The sequence below is a fragment of the Oreochromis aureus genome, linkage group 19, assembly GCF_013358895.1.
Source record: "Oreochromis aureus strain Israel breed Guangdong linkage group 19, ZZ_aureus, whole genome shotgun sequence".
NCBI classification, from domain to species: domain Eukaryota; kingdom Metazoa; phylum Chordata; class Actinopteri; order Cichliformes; family Cichlidae; genus Oreochromis; species Oreochromis aureus.
Window position 1 is genome coordinate 10,517,838 of NC_052960.1, and position 20,630 is coordinate 10,538,467.

A 20,630-nucleotide genomic window follows, 5' to 3' on the forward strand; every position below is an offset into this window, starting at 1 on the left:
TTGTGGTAAAGCATGGAGCGATTTATTCCTCACACTCAACCACGACAGAAGCACACTTCAGAAAATGCTGAGACTTCAGGGCCTAAACATGCCACACTTCAATGAGAAGTTGGTTAAACATTTTAAAGTAGCCCTAAGCCCTGTGCATTTTTGTGCATTTACAATGATACAAAATGCCTTATTTCAAACACTTACACTGTTAAGTAAATATTTTAATTCTGCTGCAATATGCAGTCTTCAGGCACGTGATAAAATATTGTGCAACATTAGGTTTTACTGGACTAAAAAAAATACACACAAACATCAGAATCTTAAAAGAAATACACTATACGGGTGAGGCTGATCGGACATCGTACTCAAATCACGTGACATTCAGAAAGCACAGCTCTTTGCATTTCGACAGTTTGTAGACTTAAGTCTAAAGAGAAAACCACTGTAAGCATGATACAGCTGTGAATAAAGCGAGGACTTACTGCAAAAATGTACTGTCATTAATGAAAAAGTTTGTTTTTTAATATAAGTAGACCTAAAGCTTGTTTAAACACACTCATCGCACAACAGCCGCCACTTTCAGCAAATGCAAAAACCACACAAGTCAACACTGCGGATCTATTTGTAGATCTGCAAGCTGCTCTGCACGCAGATTCTTCCAAGGCCTGAAAAATGTCACTGCTCAGTTCAACATCAAGTAAACTTGCTAGTCCCTTGTTACCTGTCCTCCGTATTATGTTGAGAAGGCAAATGATGGCAACTTTCAGAAGCACTGAACTGACACAAGTGACCGCAAAAAAGTTTGATTCAGTGATGCAGAAACAGAAAAAAAGCATGACGATGCTTGAGGAGGGAAAAAAACAAAAACAAAAACATGAAGCGCTAGAAGTAAATGCGACGACAGCAGAGTCTTTCCAGAAGAGCATGGAAACGGAATCTGGTGGATTGGAATGCTTGAGCTGGAGAGTCTTTCTAGACAGGGATGAGGCAGAGGAGGGCTGAAGAAGCGGACAGTGTTCACAGGCGGGTCAGGCTGTCATTACCGTTCTCCAGGTTCTCATTGCTCTCGTAGCAGCCAGAGTCTCGTGGGGAGTCTCCCAAGAGGCCACGCCTGTCCACCAGCAGCTTCTCCTGCGAGCTTTCAGACTGACCGCTTCGCTCTGGGTCGCTGCTTCCTGCAATGCACAACGCCGCCACCAGGGGCATGACAGTCATTCAAAAGAAAATCGTGGCAAAAATATAGCTGTGACTTCCAGGTCTGAAAAATGAAGCGCTTTATACATGCATTCTTTCCGATGGCCAGCAGGGGGCAACTACTCAGACTCTGTTAGAAGAAAAAATGCCCCTCAGCCTCTTTACTTTGTGACCTCAAAACAATTTCCTGATGTTATGATCTCAGTTGCTAGTTTCAAGCCATGCATGAATTAAATGGTAAAATTTTGCAAATTAAAGTGGCTATTTGAGTTAAAAAAGAGGATTATGCAGGATTTGTTCATTTATTCTTGAAAATTTAACTATTAAACCATGAGATGCATCAACAACAAAAAAATGTCTACAGAAGCTGAAACCAAACTCAGACTGTGTGGCTACTGCAGACGCAGTATTTAGATACTGATCTGTACATCTAAACCAGGGGTCCCCAATCCCAGTCCACGAGGGCCGGTGTCCCTGCAGGTTTTAGATGTGTCTAGGGCTGCCACGATTAGTCGACTAGTCACGATTACGTCGACTATCAAAATCGTCGACGACTGATTTAATAGTCGACGCATCGTTTGAAGCTTTGTAAGATCACAAAAGACGCAGGAATAAGTAGTAGGATTTAAGAGTGTAATAACGGACTGAAACAGAAGATGGCAGCACTGCATGTACAAGGATGCCAGCTGCCGTTACACTCCAAAGAAGAAGAAGCAGCAGTGTCCCAGAATTCATAGCGCGGCCCTGCTCAGTTTTCAACAATGGCGGCAGCTAGTTAGTTTTAATATTACTCTTATTAATCTTTCTGGGTCACAAAATAAACGTTTAACATATTTTCAGGCGAGAATGTAGCTGTGTAAACCTCAAATATTTGCTCAGTTTATCAAGACACTGCATATTTTCAAAAGCGCTCCGACGTTTTCGGAGACGTCTGTTACCCACTAGCTCGATAGCTAGCCGGGGGCAAGGCTCACTAGAGCCCGTGAGAACACCGGACTCCCGGCAAATCGTTTTCAAACCCACCACTGTCTTTCGCTACTCAGGTTAAACATATATAAGTCAGTTAGATAACTTAAAAATGTTATTGTTTGGCCTTTTTTTTGAGTATTTTATTTGTTCCTGAGTAAATCGGTTTGGCTGAGATTAAAGTTATAGTTTATACACGACTGAATAAACGTCAAGCAGACAACTGATTATCAGAAGTGTGAGATGTTCGAGAATATACTCCGGTGTCCCGTTATATTTTAGATAGCAAGGAGTTTATTAAACTTTAACGAAACAATCTGTAAATCTCATTAAATTTAATAAACTATCATCTTGTCTTTATTTTTAGTTAGCACATACCCTAAACACTTAAAACTGTAAGCTAATGTTATATAAGAGCAGATGCTGCTGGTGCAATAAGCTGTACGTTTTACGTCCAATGGATGCATGATCCGATTAGTCGACTAATCGCAAAAATAATCGGTGACTAGTCGACTATCAAAATAATCGTTTGTGGCAGCCCTAGATGTGTCCTTGATCCATCACAGCTGATTTAAATGGATAAATTACCTTCTCAACATGTCTTGAAGTTCTCCAGAGGCCTGGTAATGAACTAATCATGTGATTCAGGTGTGTTGACCCAGGGTGAGATCTAAAACCTGCAGGGACACCGGCCCTCGTGGACTGGGATTGGGGACCCCTGATCTAAACCCTCAAATATTCTAATTTGAAATGTGGCCGTTGGATTGAGGACGTTTCTATGATAGAGCGAGACTTTCTGTTGTTTGTCTGACCCACCATCATATTCTTGCAGCAGCTCCACAGCAGTGAGCAGCACAGCTCTGTGTTGCGAGTCTGTGATGTTGAGTTCGTCCAGGTCCTCCTCCTCTAGCAACTTAAATGTGTCCAGATCCTCGTAACCGTTAAAAAGAAAGGTGGGGAGGTGCTCCTGTAGAAAGGCGAGGATAAAAGGTGCACAAACAGATCCATTAAAATATGTAAGAGGGATGCCATTTGAGCATGCACATCTTGCAAAACAAATCTGAAGTTAGCTTAACTTAAAATTTTCCCAACACAGATGAAAATAAAAAATAATCAATTTAAGCTACAGGTAAAATTTGTAAGTTTGACATTTTAGAAAATACTCTTATTGGTCTGCTGTGAGTAAGGTGAAGCTAAAGACTGAAAGGCGAGGGAAGCATCATACAAAATAAAGGCAAATCTCACTAACATGTTAAAACTCTTAATATAGAAACCTTAATATAACTCACTTATATAGTTACATATAACTTAACTATCATATCGAGTTGCTTTTGCACTTTATTTCCCCATGGATTTAACAAACAGTATGTAACACCTTACTAGTGAGGAGGTGGGAGAATAATATTACTCTTTAAAGGTGGTTGCTGTTATCAAACTCTTGAAAAGAAAGCAAGTAAGTGTACTTCCCCTAAATGTCAAACTGTTCCTTTAAATAGAGCTAAAACCCATCACATGCAAGTATTTTAGTCACTGCTTTCAATCACAAATGTACGCCTTTCTTTACTTTGAGGTTGATGCGATCAAGCAGTTCCTCCACAGAGGTGGGTTTGGGTTGCCGGGCCTTTCTCCTCCTGCGTGTTTTCTTGGGCTTCACCTCCTCTTCATTCAGAACATCCACGTAAATGAACTTGAAGGTTCCGACTTTACCGTTGAGCATCCCCATCCACGTACCCATCGGAGGCTTACTAATGATATCGATGACGTCTCCGCTCTGCGAATCGAGATAAGCTGAGCTTGAATTTTTTTGTTTTTCAGTACGAGCTCATATCTAAGTAGTGAGCAATATAACATAGCCTACCTTCAGCTTTAGGGAGTCGGTGTCATAGGGGCTTGGAGTGAAGTCTGTGTGAACCAGAGCACGTCCACAAAAGGGTCCACGGTAAGGCAGCTCGTCTTCCTCTCCGTCCTCAGACTTCACACTCTCTCGGTTGCTGTTGGAGGAGTCGGTGGTGCCCACCGTCTGACCACCTGCACGAATCAGAAAAGAAGATGTCACATCAAGACCACAGGTTATCACGGGTCTGTTAGTATCTGACAAATATTATAAATGTTCTTCTTTACTTCAGGAGTTAGTTTTTGGTTTTTTTTAACCACAGATGAATACAGCGAGATCAGAACGTTTAGACTTCTTCAAAGATGATAAACATCAAACATCTGGTGTTTCAAGTTTAAACAAATACTGAGAGTTATTAGAATATACACGACACACAGACATACTCATGGAACTCTGTCCGCTGAGCGAACTCCTCAGGCTTTCCACGGACCCTCCTGGCTTCAGTTTGGGCTTCTCCAAAGAGTCAGAGTCTATCTGAGGCGAGTGAGGGCAGCTGGAAGAGCGATCTGGACTTGACTGGAAGATATAAGGGAAAAAAAATTCATTACGCCTGCTTAACAGTCGTCACACCCATACTTCAAAATGGTAACATACATAAATGCTTCTAAAAACATACCTGCTCAGAGAGAGAACTATGGTATCGCTTGGAAATGTGTTTGCGCATCGTCTCTCTCACAGACTTGACTTTTTTACCCAGAGAGATACGAGGTGTTGGTGGAGATTTAACGCCATCTCTCAAATCCCCGTCTCCAGTTTTGATCTAATTTATAAGCACAGAGAAGTAAAAAGGATGGAAGTAAGTAAATCTGGTTAAACTTATAATTCATATTTATTTAGATAGCTTTAGGATTCCTTGCACAGCTTATATATTTTAATAAATCTTGTGTACTTCATATTTATACTTCAAATTCTCATATTTACTTTCATATCTGTGTCACAAATTTTTAAGGCTCTCTCTATTTAATTTTGTTTTTGATCCATTCTTGTTGCACACAGTGGGCTATACAATACTGCGTATATCTACATATTACAGCACTGACAATAAAGTTGACTTTGATTCAGGTCACATTTAATGCCACATACAGTGTTATCGTTCTCAGGGCTGACTGCATTCACTGAGCGGTTGGTCAGGTCAAATCCTCCAAAGCTAGAAGCTCTCTGTGAAAAAACAAGAGAAAGCAAGAAATGAGATTTTAGAGCACGGTTTGTCTTCTGCTGCAGGTGCAATTTTTTCCCCACCACTTATACTTTTAAGCCACAAGAATAACAACATAAGACTGACATAGAGAAATGAATAAATAAAAAGACAATTTTATGGAACATGTATACGTCTATTGGTTTGTTAGTTCCTGAGGTTGCTCATTACTCATTCTTAAATAGGCTTCAACTATGTTTACGTCTAACCAGGACCAGTAACGGTTAATGGTACCACTGATAGGCACCAGTCTCGTTTAGTTAAGAACTGATCCTGAGTTTCTGTACAAATACAAGACAACAAGAAGATAAGAATAAAAGAGGCTATTATGTACCAACTGTGACATGTTTATGAATTTAGAACTTTATGTGAGTGTGCCTTTAAGCCAGTCAGACTCTTTCAAACTAAAAGGCCAGTTTAAATGGGCAGTTTGTTGTTGCCTCATTGAGACGCTTAAATAATGGTACCAATGGTGCAAACTCACTAACAATGGAGGTGAAAAGATTCGTTAATAAACAACAATCTAGACTGCAGTCTTTCTTTAAATGCGCCTATGTACTCACCCCGTGGTGACTGAGTGGGTTGAGGACCGGGTGACGCAGCGCGCCATCGGTCACCGAGCGTGCAATTTTGGGTTCCTCACTGCAGCCCTCTGTTTCAGAAAAGGATGAACCTTCACCTGGCTCCCTCACCTCCCCTACTATGTTGGTCTCCTGGTGAACAGGGCTACCACTAGACTTGCTCAAGGTCTGGAAGGTCTTTTGGCTACTGCAGGTGTCCACACTGCTGGATGATGGCGAGGTGGTCAGGCTGTCCGGGTCTTGGTTGTAGGAGAGTTGCTCCTGCAGGGTTGAAGCCAGGGAGTCCACTGGACAGACTAAAGGTTTCCTCTGCAAACCTGAATATAGAGAGATGCTGGCATCTCCACAGGGAAGGCCATCTGCATTCAGGCTCTCTGGCAGGTGAAAAGAGAACAGAAGAGAGTTTATTAACAACTCTAATAAAGTCAGCAACTGCATTTATTAATTATTTGATAATAGCTGCAATTTGTGAGCCATTCATGGTCAATACTAAAGAAAGAAGATTGTTACAGCAACTGTGTTTATCTACTGCTTCAGACAGCTTTTCCAATCTGCCAATAAAACTGTATTTGATACTTTTAACTTTGGAAACTTGCCAGATTGCTGTTTTTGAGTGTTATTTAAAGCAGGGGGGAAAGTGAAAACATGCTATAAATACGATTACAGACCAACAGTCATTGGTCACTAATACTGATAAATTCTCTCAAATGCCACATTGAGCACTGCGGTGTGCCACACTGCTTCCTCTACCACATTAGATACTATCTGAGAGTAGTTTTAGTACCCTCTGCTCCAGGCCTCTTAGACTCATCAATCCTGATCAGCTTCTTCTTCGCTTTCCGGGTTGAGTTGACCAGCTTGTGGAGCCTCCTGAATGCGACAGATTCCTCTTGTTCATTGTCTGACAGGTCGCAGGGCTGATGAAAAAGAATAGTAAGAACTGTATTAATAGACAACATCTGTAAGGTGAACAACACTTTGGCTCTGAGGCCTAATATTTTCAGTAGGTCAGAAGATATTATGCAACACTTTTGCTTTTTGTATACTACAGTGTGCAAACCTAAAAATGCGAGCTCTCTTAATTACTCTCATTTCTAGTAACTCATCAGCGTACTTGCTGTGGATGCTTTGCAACTATTTGTTGTAGAAGCTTGTAGCTTAATATAAATATATGTGGTAGGAAACCACAGTGATGACAGTGGGCCCCCGTGCAAAGAGCTAACACATACACAGTGGGTCACAGCAGGCTAAAAAAAAGCCTATGTACAGAAAATTAAATAGCTATCTGCTTGGAAATCACCTTAACCATTATCTGAAAATGTCAGTGGTGCATTTGCAGTCTTGGGTCATGCATGCTGAGCATTATCTGCTGACCAAAACATCAGCAGCATGTATATCTCAGAACAGACATCATGGGACCAAATGAAAGCTGATAAGCAACTTGAAATATACAATAGAAGTTCAGAGTTAGAAGGAAGGATTTTTATTTAACAAAGGTCACATAAATACATATAGTAAAGAGAAACAGTCAGGCCATACAGACTAATGTGAAAAATGTGCCCTGAACCTGAGCCCCCTAATCACCCCACCCACGCATAATAGAGCTGCAGCCTGCATAACAGAGCCCTGTGCTGAATCCACCCGCTCACCACAGCACAATAGGGGGTTAGGGCTTTGACAGCAATGAATAGAAGCTCGTCCAATGCCCTGCAGTTGGGAAAGGACCCTGAGCTGCAGGGCTTTAGAGGGGCCCTGGTTCATCATTGGGACAGAGCGAAAAAGAAAACGGCACTGTCAACGCCTCAGCAGCGTTGGCACGGGTAAATCGGAGGTCCTCATGCACAACACACTGTCTGAAGTAGTGATTCAGCATTAAAAAGCAAATAAGATGCCCTTAGAGACTTACGTTACAGCTGAACGACTCATTTGGGGTACTGGAGGGATCAGTGGACTCTGTGAGCTCAGCCTTGCATGTCTGTCTGTTTTGTATCTCAAACTCCTTCAGCTGCAAAAAAGAAAGAGCCTGTTAGTTAATAATGTAGATTTAGAGTCTATTATGAGGAGCCAATCAGTCAAACGGGAAGTAATCCTGGAATATGTAGTATTTTATGATGAATTATAAATATTGCATGATATTCACTGTGCAGATTAAACCCTAGTTTGACCATATATCTGCATAAGAAAGATTAAATCATGCCAGGACTTTTTTTTTGTGATGCAGTCTGACTTGGATACAAAGTTTCCTACAATATGATAAGACTTTCTTGTAGTTTCTTGTGTGTTTTTTCACCCCACAAGGTCAAAGTAACACAGCAGCTGGATAATCTAACGTTGAGTTTCTCTGGGATGCACAACATCCTACCCGTGCCAGGGCTTCCTCTATGGAGATCATGTTTTCCTTCACCATCATCATCAGCTGAATTCGCTCCTCATCACTCATCGTAACTTCACTGGCCACAAACCCAACATCATCACCTGCAAAAATTAGCAATGACACCTGAGATTAAGGAACACAACGAAACACAATGAAATTTAAGAAAAATTCTTAATGTCCGAAAAATAAAAAGCATTTTTTTCGTGTTTATTTGAGGTACCTTTTGAAACCTGATGAACGACGCCCTTCTGGGACTTCTTGAAACTTTGCCAAAAAGACTTGCTCTTTCGTTTTCCATCCCATTTTCCTATTACATATAAACCAATTTTAGCACAGGAGAAATAAAAACAAAAACAGATTCAAAGTATAATCACCCCAAATTGATAAACGGGTAAACAATAAAGTAGTATGGTACGGGAAAGGATTCCTTCCATTTCTCCAGAAGAAATAAATGAACAAATCTTAGTGGTGCTTAGGAAAGATTAAGTGTGTAAATGAACATGTGAAAACTCATATTTATTTAATATAGAATAAAAAATGAGTACATTACAATAAAACAAAATATACCAGTCAAGTTTGGACTTACCTCCCGATCCATCGTCCGAGCTGGATTTGTGAACAGGAAACCTAAAAATCAACGAAAAATATTCAGTTAATCAGAAAAGTTCAAATAAAAAACAAACAAACATCAAACTAAAGAACGCAACACTACCTGCTGTCCAAAGTTATTTTCTTCATCTTTTTTACTGCTATTCCACCATTTCCCCTAACAACTAAACTTCAGATTAAAAAAAATTAAATTAAAATAAACTGAAATAAAAAAAAATAAAATAAAAAAAAACACACTGTGCCTCAAGACACTAGCATCACAGTAGAGGCAAATCAAAGCAGTCAAAACAGATGAAACAGACTGGCTCGCTCTTGGCTGATGAACAACGATCAGTGCTCTGCGTCCATCTCTGGAACAATGGAGCCCTGTTCTTGTCCGTTTGGGGTTTTGCAGCAGCGGCGGCACTAACGTGGCCTCTGCATTCCCTGCACACTTTCACTCTCTCTTTCTGCCTCTCTCTTCATCTCTCTGGACTGTTTGTTTGTGTCCGTCTTTCTCACAGCCCCTCTCTGTTCACGCTTGTTTGTGGTCATTCACTTTGAAGCCAGATCAAGTTTATGCTTTTAAATCGGAAGCCACGGGTTTATTCCTGATTATAGAGTTGCTCAGTGATATTTTAAATGCCAACTGCTTTGTTTGTTTTGTTATTGATTTGTATTTATTGTGTGTCAGCCTGGTTTGAGATTACTGTATCCAGAGTACGCAGGTACTGTGCAAAAGTCTTATGCTTCTCAACGTTTATTTACATTTTGCTCGGAAAATTGGAAAATGGGTGCAGCAACTGAACGATATGCAAACAGAGTTTATTTAAGCCTGCATCAGTCTGGGAATCTGTGCAGTGTTTACCCCGCCTCCTGCCCTATGGTAGGCTGGGATAGTCTCCAGCCCTCTGCAACACTGAATTGGATTACCAGAAGAGAATATATGTATGTACAATTCCACTCAGCTTCAAAGTTGATATTTGGTATGACCACCTTTATTCTTCAAAAGCCTGAACTCTCTTAGGTGAGCTTTCTTATTATCTCTTTAACTAGTCTTCAGAAATTCAGCAACTCAGCGGTTCTTAAAGGACATTGACAGCTCTTCTTTGGATGTTGGCTGGCATTTCAAGATGATCCCACGCTGCTTGTTGAGTGGTTGGGGTCCTGATAAGTGTTCTATTGTGCACTTTTCTATCCAGGTATGCTTTTACAGTATTGGCAGTGAGCTTGTGATCATTATTAGTCTAAAAAAATGAAACTTCTTCTCAAAGTTGAAGGAATCACGAACAAAGGTCTTCAACATCAATGGCTGAAATCCAGAATAAAAAGATGACAGTCTGTCTACTGTGTCTCACTTCATAACACCACTTGTCACTGATTTTATTTCAGTCCTTGTGTAACTTGGCATAGCTCATAGCTCATATTCCATTCCTTAATAATGGCTTCTTGACAGCCACCCATCTACTGAGACCACTTCTAATGAGACTTCAGTAAGTTCTGTAAAAACACCTTCAAAAATTACAAGAACGTCTGTCTTGTTGAAAGCAAAACAAAGAAATAATGGGTGGCTCAATACTTTTGCACATTACATATTGATGATAAGCTCCAAATTATTTTGTGCAACTGTTATTAAATGCTCCCATTTATCAAAGGAAACAACATAAAGACTCCCCATGCACTGTTAGAAAGAAAGCATTATGAGGGGACGGTGCCTTGGTTGTGAACTCTTTAAGAAATATCAATGAAATCATTTTTAAAAAGTGTAAAAGCAACATGCTTGTTTCCAAAAAGGTAACCTAATTTTGCAGATAGTCGCATTCATGAAATTCCTATGAAGTGATCCCACTAGGGGGCAGAGTAGGATTCCTGCTAATCCTGTTCTAACAGGAATGACACAGTTCCATCCCTGTCCAGGTTCTGAATAAAACAGGCCTCTTTTGCAATGATAATTAAATCCTGAAAAACGAGAACAGCTATTACTCAACTTTCAGGACACTTTTATATCTGCACAAACAAATCTAATAAAATCAATATGTCGCTTTCTCATTACTCATCATATAAATTATTAGATCTTATTCAGCTTTCCAATGACAAAACGTGACTAATCTTCAAAATCTTTCCAAAGAAACAATGAAAGGAAGGAAGTAAGTTTGGAGGTTACACAGAAATACTTCATAAATGTGAGACCAGGAAACAGAGGAAATGCACGTGTCCACGGGGCGGTGGAGATCATACAGGAAGAGTCATGGCAGTTCAGCTTCCAGAAGTCATGGACTTTAAATAAATAATAAGCGTATAGAGCGTAAAGCTTCCACAATAAACATTACGTGGACGAGTAGCTATTTTTATTTTCTTATATATCACATTAAATCATCTTTTCCTTGATGCTTCCCCACAATACTTCACAAAGTCAGGGAAGCTGTGCTATACTCATGTATTTTATTTACAGGGTTATTTTTATATGTATATATTCTTTTTACCTTCTTTCAGTTTCTGGAGTCGACATGGTGCTGCTGAGTCCTAGAGATTCCTAAGGAGATGAAAAACACATGTTAAATATACATATCACTGAACCTTGAAAACTTCCATATATAACTTGTCATACGTCATCATATTTTAGGATCTACTTCCAAGAACAGTGTCAAGGCCAGTTCTTTTCCCCGCAGTCAGTCGGATGTTACTTTGTGGCCAAGTACACTGACTCGGGATAAATCATGACTAGCCAATTCCTCTGCCTCTTATCAGCCTGTCTGCTGACACACGGAAAAGGAAGTTGCCTTCTCCCGGGGTCTGACACGCTCAGAGCTGGACACTCACCTGGATCTGTGAGCGCAGCTGCACTGATGTGGCCACTGAGTCAATCTTTCCCTGAAACACACATACACGGGAAGTGGAGGAGTAAATTATAGTGTCATCATAACATAAGAATAGACAAAATTTTCATTTGACTGAATCACCCAAAAGGTGATTCAGTCAAAAGGTTAACCTAAGGTAAAAACCAAAAGTCAGAATCAGAAACTAAAAACAAGTTGCAGTGAAGAGCCAACCTCAGGGACAGCTCTGCATGTGAGAAAATATGCTTACTCACTTTCATGCAAGATGAGAAAATCAATAAGGGGTCTATTTATTGTAGAGCCGCTAACTTACATAAACAAAAATACAATGTGGTAAGGTGACTTTTAAAAAGTGCAGGTAGGCGGATTTTGTTCCCTTTTGCTTGCATGAGGCCTGAAAACAGCTGGGCTAAGTTCAGAGTGAATAAACAGCTGACTAATGGATACTGATGCACTAATATAAATTTCTCAATAGTTCCACACTAAACCTTAAACCCTGATCTTACCGGACAAGAAAAAGACAGTTTACCATCTCTGCATCTTGCACTACTTTGCGTTTCCGTAGCTCCTCCATCCTTTCGCAAACGTCACTGAGGGAGGTGCCGTAATACTGAGAGTACTCCTGAGCCAGGTCATCTAGGTTCCCCACCGAGCCATCCTGCAAGAGAGAGATTCAGACTGGGACTCAGATACGAGCACAGATCAGGAGAGGAAAGCGACACCCCGTGAGGGTTGACCAAGATACTGAACAGCAGGCAACCACTGTAAACATGAAGCCATTGTTTGAAAGTTTAGCACTGACACCAGTAACATAAACAGCCAGGAACCACTGAGATAAAGCACCAGGGCATAAGATAACGCATCAAAGACACCCGGCTGCAATACCAACTCCGTTTGCACCAGCTTATCATCTTCCTGCCCGGTGACCCCGTCCCACCTCCTCAGCCCTCCTTAGATCTGACCTCAAGGCCAGAAGAGGCAGCGTGTGACGCAACTGCAACACTCACTCTGTTCTCGCAGTCATCGGGACTTGACTTGAGAGGCCACGGTTCAGTCTTCCGTAAATCAGGAGAAGCAGAATCACTCAGTCGGATCGTGAGTCTTTGCCCTGACACACAGCCCGTTCTCCTGCATGTAACCCCCTTTTTGGTTTCCTTCAATTGTAAAACCTGAATGCTGTGTGCCTCTTGTTGTGTGGGAAGATAATAAATCACAGAATCTGTGCTGAGCTTTATGGTTCAGTGACCCTTGGGATCAGAATTAACACATTGTGGGAGTTTTCCTTTCATGAATATGATCCTAGATCTAAACAGGAAGTTTTAAATCAGAAGAATTTAAAGTAACTCTCAAAAAATACTGTTAATGTTTGTCATCATGACCAACCCATATAAGCTTTCTGCTCACAAAACGTTTCCTCTTTTACCCCAAAAAAATAAATAAATAAAAAAAATTGTATAACACCTGTGATAGAGGATTACTAAACCAAAAAAAACAAAAACAAATTGTGATGGTTTTTGTTTGCCTTTAACATCTGGAGACACACTAAAAACACTACAACATTATCATATCACCCTTTAAGCTTGTTAGGGTCAATGTTAGCATACAGTCACATACGTCTAGCAGACACAGGGCAACATTAGCATTCAATTGGTGTTTCTGCCCACCTGGGGAGTGTAAATCCTCATGCATTCTGCTTTAAGCTCTGTGTCTGTCTTTTATTTGGGTGGAGACTCGTTACTAGTCTCCACCAAGTTCCCAACTTGTTGCTAACTCTGTCTGCGAGGTGCTAAGCAGGAAGTGTTCAGTAAGTTTATAGAAGTTTCTCAGTGAAGACAGCTGCCTGCCTGTGATGTCTAGGAAGTGATGGTGTGAGAGTGGTGAAAGTAAACAAAAAGACTAACTCTGTAGTCTCACGGGAAAACTGCAGAGTGAGGCGATATTTCTTTGTGGACTCGTCTGTAACGGTGGCTACAGTTCTTTCTAACAAGTTAATTCATGTCTCACAGATCCCCAGACGGTGTATTTTCAACTCAGGATACTTCACAGGTTGTTGAGGGAGCACATTCAATTAGGGAAATCTATCAGATGACCTGAACGACACAATATATATTACAGACACATTCGATATGCATCGCAACCCTGAACTTGTCTAGGCATCACCCCATCAGCCAGTTTGGACATTAAATGTCTGAACTTGCCAGTAACATTTAGTACAAAGCATGTGAAAGGTCTGATTTGACCCATGTGAAATTATTGCAGGAATTTTTTTCTGAGAAAGAGAAACTGCAGATGATGTTCCAGCATGATGCTCCAGATTCTTATTGAGCTCATGCAGGAAAATGGCTTATATCACTCCCAAATTTCTCTCTCACTGATTATTTATTTGTAATTGTAGCTAAAATGGTTTTTATATTATTTAAATGGTGATTCTGTAAAACAATGGCATGGTTACAGAAACCAGGATTAAAGCAGTATGTCTGTGTAGGCAAGAAGAAGAGGAACGAGAAAACTTAAAGAAATCAGATCACCTTTTTTCTAGCGCCTAAGGAAAATGAGTTGTAGGGGACGACAGGTTTTACTTTTAGTCATACTAGTTACATCTGACAAAAACAGTTTCATATCCACTAAAGCACAACAGGTGATTGGACATCAATTTCTGATCATCTCCAAATAGCTCCGCACTACAGATAATCCTTATTGCATCAAAAATAAAAAGAATCCATTGCATCTTCAGTTCCTGAAAGACTGGTAATAGAGCAAGTCTGTTGTGTTTGCTCTTTGAGCCAAAAACGTGATTTGCATTTCTTTTCTCATGACTGGGACATTTCATAGTTAGAAGAAAACAACACTGGCAAATAAATAACAATGGGAGACTTTGGCTCCACATTTAGAATTAAAGAGGGTGGGTCTGTGATAGCCAGGGAACTGTTTACCAGCAGGGGGGGACGTGGGGGGTTGGGGTTGTGGTGGTTTGTGCTTATCAGGTTTTGACGTTGCAACCAGCTGCAAACCTGAAAGGCTCATTCCGAGACACAGTTTGTGGTCTATATGGGGGGGGGGTCCTGCTCATAGTTTTACACTGAAAAAAATAAATACATTAAAAAAAGGCCAGTTAGCAACCTGTCCAAACTAAAGCTTGAGTTTGAGAAAGCCTCGCTTAACTATATTAGCCACCTCTGTCCATTAGGTTTGGTTTTGTGAAGATGGTGCTTGAAGAGGTTTTATTTAGCAATTTCCAATGTGACTAAGTGACAAGGTGGATAAAATCTAATTAAATTTAGTGAGTAAAGTAAGTGAGTCTACTAATTTTCCCCCATGTAATTAACAACTGTGTAGCCTGTTTAGCAGGATTTTCTGGAGCTAAGTGCTTGAAAATGTCAAAAATCAACAGCGATGGTAAACCTGCAAAAACAGAAGATGTAGGAAGACAGCTGGTCATCACGTCTAGTCATGATTTAAGTCAAACTGTGTTCGTAATAGCTGTCCAGTATGTTCATAAGCTGTTTCACGCATGTTTATTATTTTGCTTCACTCATGCCATATCCTGAAGGCATGCAAATGGGCCTGCAGAAAACAGCCCTCTGCAGTGAAAAGTAATACTGTGGGCTCACTTGTCTTGTGTCATGATGGACTCTGACTGCCTCAACTGTCCAGAAGAGAGGCCCATTCATTTGGTAAATGACATGCCCCCGGGTCCAAGAAGGCTTGAAAATCTGGCTGCTTTTCATATAGAGGAGGAACAAGGCTGAGGCCGACTGAGAAGCTCTGCACTGTGCCTGGCTGCAGTCGCTCTTCTGCCTCCAACTGCCACTGATTCACATAAACAGCCTATTGTAAAACAGCCACATGACACTGCAGTGCCCTAAGTGCTTATTACACATGGTGGATGTCTAGTGTGTATACTTCCCAGTTATAGACAAATCTAAATACAACTTAAGTATACAGTCAGAAAAGTGAGCTGAACGTTAAATTGAATAAACAATCTCGCACATTCTTCCTCGAAGATGACTGACAAAAATACTGCAGCGTGCTTGAAATTTGACTGTTTCCAAATTAGCAGAGTCTGCGCCAAAACTGTAGCATGAGACATCGACCACAGAGGCTGGAAAAGGAGAGCGTGGTGTCACGTTTCTTGAGCAATAAGCATCTCATGGGTAGACAAAAGATCCACATGCCCCCAGGGCCAAGAGTGTCTAATGAGTGTTTTTACAGTTCCTCTGGCTTGCCTTAACCACACCTGGGTCACAAAGTATCAGCAAATTATTTTTTTTTTATCCTGCTCTGAGACAGAAATGTAGGTCACGTTATGTCAGAGGTCAATATGTCGAGTATGAGAAGGTCGACATAGTTATAAAGATCATAACAGCTTCTTTTAAGTGAATTAGTGAAATCTGAGTTAGGTTCTCCGCTCTGAGCACCAGATCTAAAATGTGAAAAAGTCCATGTCTGCATCTATTTTAACAACCTTTTATTTACTAAAGCCTTGTGTTTGATTTGAACAGCTTAATTCAAACCAAATGACACTGTATGGTTACAGTTCAGCAGGGGACCTAATAAAGATCACTACATGCCTTCAACACATTACACTGAGTGATGTTTCAAAGGATCATGTGAGGACAAGCACCGACTTGGTTAATAACTTACTAACAAAAGCATTTGAAAGCACAGAGAAAGATTCAAAAGCAAAAACCAAGAGCAGAAAAAAGGCAACATGAAGTCAGAGATCCTCTTGTTAATCTACAGAAAACTACCACCTCCGACCATCGCACCGCATTCCAGGACATACATAAAAATACACTCACCGCAAACAGACATCTGTGTGCCAACAGCAGCCATCCAGTAGTTGCTCTTTAGTTCCACCACAGTTCTGTAAGTGAATGGCTCCCTTTGAATACTTAACTCAGTTTAAAGAGTGGAGGACAATACATCCTGAAGTAAAGGGGAGGGCAGTCCAGCGTGCATAAATTAGAGGGGGAGAGGGGGAGGGCAGGTTGGGGGAGTTACAACCACATTTGACGCTGCTGTTGCTGCTGCTGCTGCTGCTGCTGCTGCTGCTGGGTGGGGCACTGTACTCTCTCCAGCTGCAGCCCACAGGGACTGGCTGACTCACATGTTCAAATAAACCACCACCTCTCAGTGTATGAAAGTGTGGCTGCATGTTTATGTCTGCAGTGGAGTTGGGAGAGTGATATATCAGGGGATTTTTTTTTTTTTTTTCAGTGTGGTTGCTGGTCATGAATGTCTCCCTCTGCTGATATGGAGGCTCTTCAGATCACACCTTAGCAGATGTGCACCCCAGGGGGTACTTCTGCTGTAGGCATGGGATGAATGGAAAGATTAGTAAACCAGCTAAGTGAGTGCATCTATAAATGATTAAAATAAATCAGTAATTGTCAAAAGAGATTAGTAGTAATTGGTGTAGCTGGTTAAAAGGACAGTATAAGTTTATCTGTACTACCAATAGATTTAGTAGTAGTACAAAAACAGCTATTACTGACATTCATTTAGCTGAATGTATTTGCTACAATTGAATAGAAAAATTAATCCAAACATTTACAGCTGGACTGGATGAAAAGTTATTTTGAAAAATTACAAGTAAATGGCCTGTATTTATATAGTGCTTTCTAGTCCCTAAGGACCCCAAAGCGCTTTACATATCCAGACATCCACCCATTCACACACACATTCACACACTGGCGATGGCAAGCTACATAGTAGCCACAGCCACCCTGGGGCACACTGACAGAGGCGAGGCTGCCGAACACTGGCGCCACCGGGCCCTCTGACCACCACCAGTAGGCAACGGGTGAAGTGTCTTGCCCAAGGACACAACGACCAAGACTGCCCAAGCCGGGGCTCGAACCGGCAACCTTCCGATTACAAGGCGAACTGCTGGAAGAAGAGCCCAGCAGTCTTTTTCCTCTTTAATGATCACCTTACAGAAAAGGGAATAACATGAACCATAATGAAAAGGTACAAAGAAACAATCCATATGACAAATCAATAACCCGGATGGTCCTCAGATGTCAGCCAGCATACAGTTTTTGCCCTAATTCACCAGCAGGTGGCAGCAAATAGCAGCTCTGTCTCCCCAACTATTAGTTACTGATATTCACATACAAGGGGGATGAAGGTAATGACAGTGGGGTGAAGAGCCAAGTAAACTGGACACACTAGTTTGAAGTGACATAAAAAAAATAAATAAAAAAATAGAAAAATTAAAATAGCCTCTGTGCTCACTGCTGTAGTTTATCCCCATAAAAAAAGACATGTTTACATTGAGCATTAAGTATAAGTATCAAGGCGGTGACCTCATTTGCTTGCAGCATTAGTCAGTCAGATTAACCCTCACTATCTTTGTCTAATCGTGACCCTACTGTGTGTATTATTCATCCTGCGTGACTGACCAGTGACTCCAGAGCAGCAAGTACCAGCAGCAGCAGGAGGTACCAATACCAGAGTCAGATCTGTGGCAGGAGGCTGAAGATTATGCTGAGCTGCAGATGGATGGTGGAGATGGACAAGGGCTACGTTGAGTGTGCGGTGCCAAAGGGCCGAGGCAGCTCATGCCAGAAAGGGCAGTTTTCCGCCTGGCTACACAGCGGCGGGCTGCTTGTCACCTCGGAGCACAGGAGAAGCCAGAGATTGACGCCATCTCCATTTCTATCACCGTCAAGTCTCCTGACTGTGTGTGTGCCAGCTCTGTGTGCCCGAGCGCTCCTCTGAGCTTTGATCCCCGAGGAGATCGCTCCGTGCTCAAGACAGCGAGAGACACATTCATCTGCGTTTCTTTCAAAGGCAAATCATATCATCGCACCTATCATTGTTCATCAGCTGCATATAAAAATTAAATACAGAATATAATATTAGTTAGATGAGACTGTGCACCTAAAATGTAACCATAGCAGTAGAAATGATGAGTTTATCCAGTCCTGTTTGTACAGGAAAGGTCTTTTAATCAGACCACAAAGGAGATTTAATATTAAAACTGGAATCATAAGGATTTCAAATGCTCTGCTCCTTGAATTGTAGGTGAATCAATGATTGTGCTTAAAACGTACACAGTTATCGTGTTAAGTAAACATGTTTAACATTATATCTGCAGCGCATACATTTTTCCTATAAGTCTGTATTGTATTCACATAGTGCTACATACATAAAATATATCCTGAGGATGCTACATTAGTCTGCTCCAATGGTTCAACCGCTACGGCTGCTTTTATCTATACAGTCTGTACATTTTGTGTTGTTGCAAAGCTAAAATCGTAAATTTTATAGGGATACCTAAATTTACATTATCTATACTTAAATAAAAGGTATTTTTAAAGCTTAACGATGACAGCAGCGATATTTATTATAACCTAAAACACTAGGATGAGTGTGAGAATTACTGCTATTCCAGAATACCTAAAGGCCTCGTCTAGATCGACAGCCCCAGGGTCCCCTAAAGAGAGAGAGGGGGAAAAAAAGAGGATCGGTGGAAGAGCTTAACTATTCAGGTCTGAGTGGTTAAGTGGATTTTGACAAGTCCCAAAGGGGGGTTTGATGAGAAGGGTCACACTATGACATGCACGCTGTCAGTCACACACAGACAGAAGGAAAGGAGGATACCTGGCCTTGTTTGAACTGCATTAGCGAGGTCTCGCGCACACAGCTCTGCTCCCACTTTTCGTGCTGTCAGTCACTGAGCAACTGCTTACAGAGACAAAAGGCTAGCTTCACTGCATAGGACTTTTTGGTCCTTCTGCAATAAAACAGAATTGACTGCAAGCAGGTTTTCTCACATTGCAAGAAGGTGCATGGACAGATTTTTCGAAGAGAAAAAAAGAAAAGGAAAAAAAAAAAAGCCGATTAAAACCACCCCTGTTGTCTTCAGGCAATGGAGACAAATATAAAGATCATGCCACAAAGGGAAAGCAGCCAGGGACCCTGATTAAAAAAAAAAGGGTGCATGTGAAACGCCTAAGAAGATTAAAAGGGCAGACAGGAGGCACAGAACCAACCTTTTGTCTACAAGACTAACTCTTGCAAATCCCAATGGGATTTTAAACATTAGCTGAAATCACACAGGATAGATTTAAGTGCAGGAAACTACAGACTCCAACAACCACCCGGCTATGAACTGCAACACAATGCACATCTGGAAATATGTATCATGTATAATTATAAAAGCATCTTGTAGATTGTTCTGGATCTTGTTTTGAAGTAGCTTGTGGATTGTCGCTGCTCCTTGGAGCATGTTTAATTCAAAGATCAAATGGCGAATTATCTCCTTTAAATTTCAGTTAAATTACATGGATGGAAATCCTCTGTGTATTTAATCCCTGCTGGATGGCAGTGCGTTTGTGGTTTGAGCGGCATGTAGATTGTTCCCATTCCTTCGAGCATGTTTAATTCAAGGCTGCTGAGAACAAGAAAGAAAGAAGAAAAAACAAAACAAAAACTGTGCATACCGCTCCTTTAAAATTCAACAAAGTTCATACCAAGAAACACCATGTGTATTCATACGTCGTAAAAGGCTCTGTGAATGGTTCTGGGCTTGTCATGAAGTAGCCTGTGGATTGCTCATGTTCCTTGGACCATATTTAATTCAAAAGTGCTGAAATCACTTCATCTGCCCCTCACCCCAGTGCTCGGGTAATTACCCTTGTGCGGCTGCGCTGCGATCCCTCGAGATGCGAGAGTCAGCTCGCAGCGTCTTTGACTGCATCGGGCAAGCAGCTCAGCTCACCCCTCACGAGAGCCCGACACCCGCTGATCCTCCTGAGACGCAACGCAGGAGTCAAGGGTAGCTGTCAATCACGAAACGTAAGATCACGAAGCCTCAGAATGAGGTCATTCTTCATGGTGTGAAAGCAAGCAAAGTGGCCTAAAAGCAGGAGAGAAAAATACCCTCTGGTGGGCTTTTCTCTTTTAAACATTTCATGGGAAAAAAACACGGAGAGGAGAATTTTGCTTGACTTGAAAAACTTTACAGCACAGTGCACAGCAGTAAGTGATACAAAGAGTA

General features: G+C 41.2%; 1 protein-coding gene across 2 annotated transcripts in view; it reads right to left on the minus strand.

The window, feature by feature from the left end:
- The window catches only part of sash1b (SAM and SH3 domain containing 1b), a 55,171-nt gene continuing 34,541 nt past the window's right edge, over positions 1-20,630 (minus strand). For both annotated transcript variants that reach the window (XM_031737065.2, XM_031737066.2), the window contains exons 3-18: positions 12,150-12,278; positions 11,604-11,654; positions 11,267-11,316; positions 8,782-8,822; positions 8,416-8,502; positions 8,184-8,296; positions 7,728-7,826; positions 6,606-6,738; positions 5,804-6,195; positions 5,129-5,203; positions 4,662-4,805; positions 4,429-4,561; positions 4,010-4,179; positions 3,716-3,922; positions 2,968-3,118; positions 1-1,166 (exon numbers count right to left, since the gene is read on the minus strand). In XM_031737065.2, coding sequence (XP_031592925.2) covers positions 1,009-1,166; positions 2,968-3,118; positions 3,716-3,922; positions 4,010-4,179; positions 4,429-4,561; positions 4,662-4,805; positions 5,129-5,203; positions 5,804-6,195; positions 6,606-6,738; positions 7,728-7,826; positions 8,184-8,296; positions 8,416-8,502; positions 8,782-8,822; positions 11,267-11,316; positions 11,604-11,654; positions 12,150-12,278 — 2,133 coding nt within the window. In that variant the 3' untranslated portion in view covers positions 1-1,008. The remainder of the gene's footprint in view (positions 1,167-2,967; positions 3,119-3,715; positions 3,923-4,009; positions 4,180-4,428; positions 4,562-4,661; positions 4,806-5,128; positions 5,204-5,803; positions 6,196-6,605; positions 6,739-7,727; positions 7,827-8,183; positions 8,297-8,415; positions 8,503-8,781; positions 8,823-11,266; positions 11,317-11,603; positions 11,655-12,149; positions 12,279-20,630) is intronic.